The 9,511-nt window shown below is 48.1% G+C and overlaps 1 protein-coding gene across 1 annotated transcript; it reads left to right on the top strand.

The window, feature by feature from the left end:
- The first annotated feature begins 1,115 nt into the window (after positions 1-1,115).
- On the top strand, positions 1,116-7,860 carry PTGS2 (prostaglandin-endoperoxide synthase 2). Its single transcript, XM_027665332.1, has 10 exons — positions 1,116-1,348; positions 1,719-1,835; positions 1,946-2,089; positions 2,537-2,680; positions 3,054-3,235; positions 4,024-4,107; positions 4,284-4,530; positions 5,435-5,721; positions 5,885-6,032; positions 6,176-7,860. The coding sequence occupies exons 1-10, from the start codon at positions 1,294-1,296 to the stop codon at positions 6,580-6,582; spliced, it is 1,815 nt and encodes a 604-aa protein (XP_027521133.1). The 5' UTR covers positions 1,116-1,293; the 3' UTR covers positions 6,583-7,860.
- The last annotated feature ends 1,651 nt before the right edge of the window (positions 7,861-9,511 follow it).

Raw genomic sequence — 9,511 nt, 5'->3', positions numbered from 1 at the left:
TCCAGAGGTTTTAAAGTATCCATTGGAAAAGGGGCAGTTTGGGGGGGTCTGAAAAACGGGGGGGTCTGAAAAAGGGGAGCAGTCTGAGAAAGGGGGTTCTGAAACGTGGGAAGGTGAAAAAAGGGGGGACTGAAACATGGAGGGTCTGAAATCTGGGGAGCTGAAACATAGGGGGCTGAAATATGGGAGGTTGAAGCCTGGGGGGCTGAGACACGTGGGGTTGAAATCTGGGGGCCTGAAATCTGGGGGCAGCTGAAACCCGGGGGTTAAAACATGTGGGGTTGAAACATGGGGGAGGTTGAAACAGGGGGAGGCTGAAATATGGGGGCTGAAACACTGCGAGCTGAAATCTGGGGGGCTGAAATTTGGAGGGCTGAAACATGGGGGGTTGAAAAATGGGGCGCTGAAATATAGGGGCCTGAAATGTGGGGGGCTGAAATCTGGGGGGCTGAAACACGAGGGGGGATGAAACATTGGGGTTGAAAAAGGGGGGGAAGGGGGGGCTGAAACATGGGAAGCCGAAACATGGGGGGCTGAAATATGAGGAGGCCTGAAACATGAGAGTGCTGAGAAAGGGGAGTGTGAACAATGGGGGTATGAACATGGGGGGCTGAAATCCGGGGGGCTGAAATATGGGGGGCTGAGAGAGGGGAGTTTGAACAATGGGAGTATGAACATGGGGGGCTGAAATCCGGCGGGCTGAAACATGGGGGGGGCTGAGAAGGGGAATGTGAACACTGGGGTGCGAACACAGGGGGCTGTGAGCACTGAGTATGAACACAGGGGGCTGTGAGCAGAGTGTGAACACAGGGGGCTGTGAGCCCTGAGTGTGAACTCGGGGGGCTGTGAGCACTGAGTGTGAACACGGGGGGCTGTGAGCAGAGTGTGAACACGGGGGGCTGTGAGCCCTGAGTGTGAACACTGCGATGCGAATTCGGGGCGCTGCGAGCCCTGAGGAGCGGCAGCCGCCGGGCGCCCCCGAGCTGCCCGCACCTCCCTGCCCTGAGGGGGCCGGCGGGCCGCCCCCGCCAGGCGCCTCCTCCCGCCCCTCACGGCGTTCCCTCACGGCGGCCGCGGTGGCGGTGGCGCGGCAGCGGCCGAGGCTCGATCGGGCGCGGTGAAAGCTTTCGTTCCGTGATGGCAGTTTCCGGATGGGCGGGCGGGGGGTGACTCAGAGCCGCGGCTCGGCATAAATACAGCGCGGCGCACCTGGGACCGGCACTGGATCGCGGCGCTGCCGAGCCCCCGCCGAGCCGAGCCGAGCACAGCCCGCTCACAGCCCCGCACACGGCCATGCTGCTGCTGCCCTGCGCCCTCCTGGCCGCGCTGCTGGCCGCCGGCCACGCCGGTGAGTCCCGCCGGCGCCGCCCTGCTCCGCGTTACAGCCGCGCTGTGGATTAATTCACTGCTTTTTCTTTTTATGTTTCTTGCTCTCTTGTGGTCGCTCTAATGTCTGATCTAGGGGTGGCAGGCCCCCGTTGGGCTGTGAGGGGTCATCCCCCTTTGCGGGGGGTTTTATTGCCGTCAGCAAGCAGAGGCGAATTCCTGCGCTGCTAAAAGCTGTTCCCCGGTAGCCCGAAGGCTGCTGCGGGTGGATGCTCCCTCTGATGCCTCCCCGATAAGCGCTGCACTCCAGGGGCGCTCTCCTTCCGTGTGTCAAGCCCGGGAACACCGGTGTGGCCGCGTGAGGTGCTAATGGAGCTCTGGTTCCCTTGCAGCCAACCCTTGCTGCTCCCACCCCTGCCAGAACAGAGGGGTCTGCATGACGACGGGACCCGATCGGTACCAGTGCGACTGCACGAGGACGGGCTTCTACGGGGAAAACTGCACGACACGTGAGTACCTTAAATCTCCCTTCACAGGAGGTTAATTGATAACCCCATTCCGGCACTGCAGGTTGCTCTCAGTAGCTGGTTTGTAATAACCTTTCCATTGTTGCTCGCAGCGGAGTTCTTCACGTGGCTCAGGCTAACTCTGAAACCGTCGCCAAACACTGTCCACTACATCCTCACGCACTTCCAAGGAGTCTGGAATATCATCAACAACATTCCCTTCCTGCGGGATGCTATTATGAGATACGTGCTAACGTGTGAGTATGAATTCTCTCTACCAATCCTCCTAAAACTGGCAGAATTAACTCATGGGGCTCTAGAATATTGCTCTCCATTGGTCTGTATATAAAATAAACAGCCTAAATTGCACTAGGGTTAAAACACAACCCAAACCTTCCGATTTCTGCATGATGCAGACCTGTATGAAGCATGCTAAAGTGCAGTTTGCTCTAATTTCTGCTAGAATCCAGGATTTTGCCAGCATAAACTTTGCTCCAAACTGTTGGTGTTAACAGTTCGATCCAGCTGATAAGCCAGGACCCAGTCCTGTTACTCAGTAACTGTAATCCTGTTTAACATCAGTGCCCGATACTTGTGGAATTTACAACTGCTGCCAAGTATATGGAAAAGATCTGGCTTTGTGATTTACTTTTTGAGACTAAAATGTACAGTTGAAAGTAATCAAATACTTCTTTGTCTCTCAGCAAGATCACACTTGATTGACAGCCCACCAACTTACAATACTGATTATAGTTATAAAAGCTGGGAAGCTTATTCCAATCTCTCCTACTACACAAGATCCCTTCCACCTGTAGGACTTGACTGTCCAACACCAATGGGTGTTAAAGGTAAGGAATAAACCAGATGCATAATGTTCACTTTTAGTATTTTCTAAGAGGATAAGTAGAAATTCCTGTAAGACTTCCTTGTCTGTAACTTTTTTCAGTGTAGGGGACTTTAAGAATAGCCATGTTTTGGATACATTGTGTGAAGACCTAAAAGATAATTCTTCTGGTTCTCATTACTGAGTTGCATGCTAAAAGCAGGGAAGTTAAAAGTTTCTAATCAACAAAGTGAGTGTAGAAAAGCAGATATGCCCTTTATTTCTATGCTGCTGTCCTTCAGTATTACATTGCAAGTCTTAAGCCTTTTTGTTAGGAACAAAATTAAGTATGACATAAAGAGTTGTCTTGAATGTCTCACTCTTTCTTTCTGTCACAGGTAAGAAGGAGCTCCCAGACTCGAAGCTGATTGTGGAGAAGTTTTTGCTAAGGAGAAAGTTTATTCCTGACCCACAAGGCACAAATGTGATGTTCACATTCTTTGCCCAGCACTTCACTCACCAGTTCTTCAAGACAGACCACAAGAAGGGACCTGGCTTCACCAAAGGCCTCGGCCACGGGGTACGTCACAGCTCTGTAGCCAACACAGCTCCTGGTGCTCAGGAGCCACTGAGCAGCTGGAATGGCATCCTGCAGGTTGCCAGGGCACACAAACACCTGTGCACACACACGTGTGCCACAAACCCATGGGATTGTCCCTCCTTAGGCCAGATCCCAGCACTCCATAGCGTCTCTTCCCGGGTCAGAACCGCATCCTTTGTGCAAGTGGTTCTGTTTAAAATACCTGCCCAGTGATCTCCATGACTCTTATTATTCCCAACAGTCTGCTTTCACCTAAAGCTAGTGAGTATCCAAAACTTCCCTGGACTCTGTCACTTCCAAAGAGCTATATCCAGCCCTAAGGCATCTTGTGTACTGCTAATAGGCTTAAGTTTAAAAATAACTTCAGAAGCAGACTTGGATTTAGGATCTTCACCTGAAAAACAGGCAGCCTTTAGGCAAAGTTCTTCACTGTAAGGGTAATTTGTGTATCTACACCAAAGCTGTAAACTGTGTCTGTATATACAGAGAGCTGTCTGCATAATAGAAAGTTGCTGACACTTTAAACAGAGTCCTTTTAAATTGGCAATTTCACAACCCCCTCTTACGCAGAGATGGCTCCAGTTGCCAGGAAATAATTTGGCTTCATCTTAAGTATCAGTGGTTGATACTTATAAGGTAGCAGCAATATAATTAAAAGGTAAACATCTAGGGGGTGAGCTCCTATTGGCATCCATAGAAGTGGGACCTATCCTAAAATAGCAAAAAATGCAGGTTGGCTTCATGTTCCAAATGCTTTTCTTTTTTAGGTTGACTTGAACCACATTTATGGAGAGACTCTGGAGAGGCAACTTAAACTGAGACTCCGAAAGGATGGAAAGCTAAAATACCAGGTATGTCATACCTCAGAATTCTTGCCTTTCTGTTGGATGATGTATTTTCTAAATCAGTGCTCTGTGCATGGTTGATCCGAAGCGCGAGGCTAAAGTCAGTGCTAACAGAGCGCAGCTTAACTCCTGAGCGTCATAGCTCACAACTCTTTGTTTTATTCTTCCTCCCTCCCTGGCAGATGATCGATGGAGAAATGTACCCCCCAACAGTGAAGGACACCCAGGCAGAGATGCTGTACCCCCCCCACGTGCCGGAGCACCTGCGGTTCTCGGTGGGGCAGGAGGTGTTCGGGCTGGTGCCGGGGCTGATGATGTACGCCACGATCTGGCTGCGGGAGCACAACCGCGTCTGCGACGTCCTCAAGCGGGAGCACCCCGAGTGGGACGACGAGCAGCTCTTCCAAACCACGAGGCTCATCTTGATAGGTGGGTGTCACCTCACCTACGTGCAGCTGAACCTCCTCTCCGAGGTGGAGTAAGAGGGAAGCTGTTGCATCAACTGGCGTGTGAGCGGCGCCTTCACGGCCCGTCACCGGGGCTGTGCTGAGGTACAGCTTCCCCCAGCTCTGCTGAAGGCAGAACTGAAGAAAGCTGAGCTAAGGGATACTCGATTCCCTTATCTAAGGGAAGCAGAACTGAAAGCAGTGAAAAGGCAGTAAATGAAGGTTCCTTTCTCAGAGAAAGCGTGTGAGGCTGCATGACCTCAGGCTCTCAGACCTGGGTTTTTCCCCCTAGGGTTGAGTCAGTTCAGGTATGCTTTAAAAGAAAGGCTGTGATTGAGTCTAAAGTTCAGGAGGTTATGTAAAACATAACTCCACATATTTCTCTTATCTAATTGTCTGCTCAGTGGTATTTCATCCTGTGTGAGAGGTGATGTACTCCAAGCTTGAAAAGACCTTGCCCAAACTGAAACTGTAAACCAAGACAGTTGTCTGACGTGGCTCAGAAGCTGAGATTTGCTTTCAGACATCAACTTTCTTCATTATCCCCTCCCTCTATCCTAGAGAGTATTGTGTGACTGAACACACTGCTGTGTGCTGTTCTGGGGAGGGTACAAGGAACTGCATCTTGGGTGGGAGTGGGAAAGCAAGCTATAGAAAGCACTTCACTACCACAGCCAAAAGCTCCTGGGATTTTAAGTACTGCTCCACCCCTTAGTCACATAAAATAGATGAATTGCTTTCTAGGAGAGATTACAGAATGTTGAAGTGTTTGTTGCCCTGATCATTGTAGCATTTTTTAGAACAATTCAGAAAGGGTGTTTTCTCCACCGCCTAAAGTTTCTCGGGGGACCAGTGCCAATATTCTCTCCCGTGTCTTTGTCCCACAGGAGAGACAATCAAGATTGTCATTGAGGACTATGTGCAGCACTTGAGTGGGTACCACTTCAAGCTCAAGTTTGACCCCGAGCTGCTGTTCAACCAGCGGTTCCAGTACCAGAACCGGATCGCAGCCGAGTTCAACACCCTGTACCACTGGCACCCGCTGCTGCCCGACACCTTCCAGATCCATGACCAGGAGTACACTTTCCAGCAGTTCCTCTACAACAACTCCATCATGCTGGAGCACGGCCTTTCCCACATGGTGAAATCTTTCTCCAAGCAAAGTGCTGGCAGGGTAGGTACTTCCTCAAGTTGCCGGTGAACCAAGAGAGGCATAAGCTGGGGGTGGGACAAGGGAGTAGAATAAAGCTATTTCAAACTAACCACAGACTGTAAAGGCACGGCTTCCTCATGACCCTTATCAGAAGATCTTACTGCTTTTCATCTTGATTAACCAGGTTGCTGGTGGGAAGAACGTTCCTGCTGCAGTACAGAAAGTGGCCAAGGCTTCAATTGACCAGAGCAGGCAAATGAGATACCAGTCCTTGAACGAGTACAGGAAACGCTTCATGCTGAAACCATTCAGATCCTTTGAAGAACTTACAGGTAACAGTTCTCATCCTTCAGAGCAAATGAGGGCCACTTCCTTCAAAGGCTCACAGGGTCCTGCAATGTTATTGCTGGACTTGAGCAGGATAGTCTTGTGAGTAAAGCAGGATTTTTCCACTTATGGTTTTTACTCGTTACAGGAGAGAAGGAAATGGCAGCTGAGCTGGAGGAGCTGTATGGAGACATCGATGCCATGGAGCTGTACCCAGGCCTTCTGGTGGAAAAGCCACGCCCAGGTGCCATCTTTGGAGAAACCATGGTGGAGATGGGAGCCCCGTTCTCCCTGAAGGGACTGATGGGCAACGCCATCTGCTCCCCTGAGTACTGGAAGCCCAGCACCTTCGGTGGCAAAGTGGGCTTTGACATCATCAACACTGCCTCCTTGCAGAAGCTCATCTGCAACAATGTCAAGGGCTGTCCTTTCACTGCCTTCCACATCCTAAGTCCTGAACCCACAGAGGCGACCATTAACGTTAGTACCTCAAAAACAGCCATGGAAGATATCAACCCCACACTACTGCTGAAAGAGCGCTCTGCTGAGTTGTAGAAACCCACCTATTTATTTATTTAACTGTGTTATTTATTCTATTTATGGCTTAGTATTTAAAAACTAGGAAAAAAAAAAAAAACACTTGAGCATCTTCATTGTGGGGGTTGCCTTAGATTCCTTACTCAGGTAAGGCTTCCATTTACAAAAAGGGATTTTCTGTGTATGAGCTGGACAGTGGTGAATCCCTTGTTTAAAATCTTCTGTAACAGAACTATGTATTCCAAAGTGGACAAAGGTTCCAACTCTTTTTTTTTTTGTGTTGTTTTAATACTTGATGAAGCGGGGTGGTGGTGGTTTTGTCTGCTTTGTCTGGTGGTTTTCATAGGTCACATAACACTACAAAAGCAAGTTTTTGCCTCAGCAGCTTAAACTTGAAAACAGCTGTTGACCTAAAAGAACAAGAAAAATCTGACTTAATGAAAACTGCCAGAAGAGATTATGAATTCAGTATGAGAACTCAAAGATTAATGAAAAAATACATATACTTGAGACTCACTTATTTATGAAAGGTCAGAAAATGCATTGCATTTGTCATTGATACTACCTCTCCTTCATTGCTGATAAGGCACTTTGTATCATAATTTATATGTTCCTTATGTGTAAATCCACTTCTGGATTCACATGAAAACTTAACTATTTTTAAATACTTTTTTATTATTTAATTTTTTTTAAAGAAAATAGAGCTTTTCTTGGCTTCTACTTCTTTTTGAAGCGTGTGTCACAGAAGTATTAGTTGTGTGAGGGGGTGAGAATGAGGTACTGAGCTTAGCAATAACTGACTCTTAGGCTGCAATACAAGGCTGCTTGTGTTGGAATACAGATGTTTTTATTGTGTAACTTTGGGGAGGTCTTAAACTTAGCCCAAGGTACTGGTATTATTTTCATAGCTGTAGTTCTCTGGTTTACTTGATAATTTGATGTCTGTCCCTCCAAGGACAGAAGGACAGTGTAGCTGTAGTTAGGCTGTGGCTCTGGTTTAGCTTTGTGCTCCCAAAACAGGGGGATTATTGGGGAGCAGTGAAAGCTGTGAGCAGCTGTGCAAACACACAGAAAGCAGAACACAGAGCAGATTTAGCAGCAGATTTAGCAGATATGTCTGTGTACACAAGTTGTACATGCAGTTTGTAGTTCTACTTATTGGGGGGAGGAGGGATAATGTTTTATTTATAATTTATAAACAGAGGCATTTTAAGTAATTGGCTTAAGCTTCATTAAAACTGGCTAGCACAAAAACTCATATTTGTCCTGATCCAGCACTAAAATATCTAGTCTCATCTGGGCACATAAGTTACACAGGATCTTGTACCAGCACTTCAGACTTTGCATGTAAGGGTTATCTTTTTTTAATTTCTAGAGAGGAAATGTAGAAGATGATCTTCCCATAAAAACAGCTGGGGAACTATAGGGAAAAAGAAAATGTCACTTCAGACTGGAATAGAGCAGCAACCTGGCACTCTGTGCCCCTGCCCAAAATTCCTTGACTACTTGTGGAAAAGGACTTGAGTTTTCTGTCTCATCTGAATCTCTCACGCACTTGTAGAGGCTTGTGCACTGTAAGGACTCTGGCAATAGTGTAGTTTGTCTGTGACTTGTGTTTCCATTGATTTGTGTAGAGGCAGTGCTGACCTTTGGCTGTGTAGGTCTCGTGGCCATGAACAGCTGAACCAAGATCTCCTGCAGCCATCGATACCAGGGGCTGACTTGGGCTGGTCTTTGGTATGGATGCTTTGGGAGCAAGAAGGGCATTTGTTTTCCTTTTTCTGTTTGAAGCATGAAGAAGGAAAAACCTCCAATCACCTTGCACCCAAAGGTGGTCGGTGCTGCACTTGCTAAAGAGTGAAAACTGCTCGGACTCTTGTTCACCATGTGCCTGTCAGTGAGCTCCATCTTTGGAACACCCTTCAGAGCACCCTCCTGCTGTTAACTGAGGAAAAGTGCTGGGCTCACAAAGGGAGGCAAGTCTGGACAGATCTAGTTGTTTTGGGGTTAGGCAAAGAGGAAGTCCTCAGAGCGTGTCACTGGAGTTAAGTTACAAGCTGCCTCGGCAAGGAATCCTGTTCACTCTGCATTTTGTGCTCTGCAGCCACATTTCAGCTGTCACTGTCTGTGATGGGGCCCAGCCTGCTGGGTTTGGCTGGGTTCAACTTGCTCATGATAAATGTGTATGTTTGAGATTATTTATTGAAAATTCTGTGAATAGTTTTTCACTTTATTTTTGTAGGACAACAATGTTGCTAAAATGCAATTGTTTATATAAATAAATTGAAAACATTACTTTTGTGGGCTCCTCTGCCTGTGATTTCCTTCAGCGCTGTTTGGTATGAAACAATTCTTTGGTTTGCCACTCAAGATTAAATGGAGGATTACAGGGCATTACTAACAGCATTAAATTCTTTCAAGGCATGCCTATCATCCAAATACAGCAATTTTTTCCCCTTTGGTCACTGGTGAAAAGGGATTTCACTGTGCCATCCCTGGAGAATCCAGCTCCTCTTATCCATAATGGGAGATGCTAAAGGTGCTTTACAGGGAAAGTGCAGTGTTGGGGTTGCACAACACTGCCTTGGTGTATCTGACCTCCCTTCTCACTTCCCTTTCCCCAGCAAGCACAGTCCAGAGCTGTTTCCCTTCGTGCTTGGCATACTCCAGAGGGGGAAACTGCTTTGGGATGCAGGTGACCACTGGGCCAGAGCAGGGCTCTGATCCATCAAAACAGGGACAGGGGAGCAGGAGCTGGTGCAGTGTGACCCTCTCCTACAAAGAGCACCTTTGAGGCCACCCACCCTCCTCCCTGCATTTTCACCTCTGATAAGAAATGTGGGGAAAGTGGGACAGAGACACCCCAGGGGATCCTGCATCTTGTACTGCCTCAGTCACTCACCATCCCCATGACCCAGTGTCACCTCAGGCCCCTTCTGTGCTCAGT

The sequence above is a fragment of the Corapipo altera genome, unplaced genomic scaffold (genome assembly GCF_003945725.1).
Source record: "Corapipo altera isolate COAL_440 unplaced genomic scaffold, ASM394572v1 316, whole genome shotgun sequence".
Lineage (NCBI taxonomy): Eukaryota > Metazoa > Chordata > Aves > Passeriformes > Pipridae > Corapipo > Corapipo altera.
This window is presented reverse-complemented; position numbering and strand designations above follow the sequence as displayed.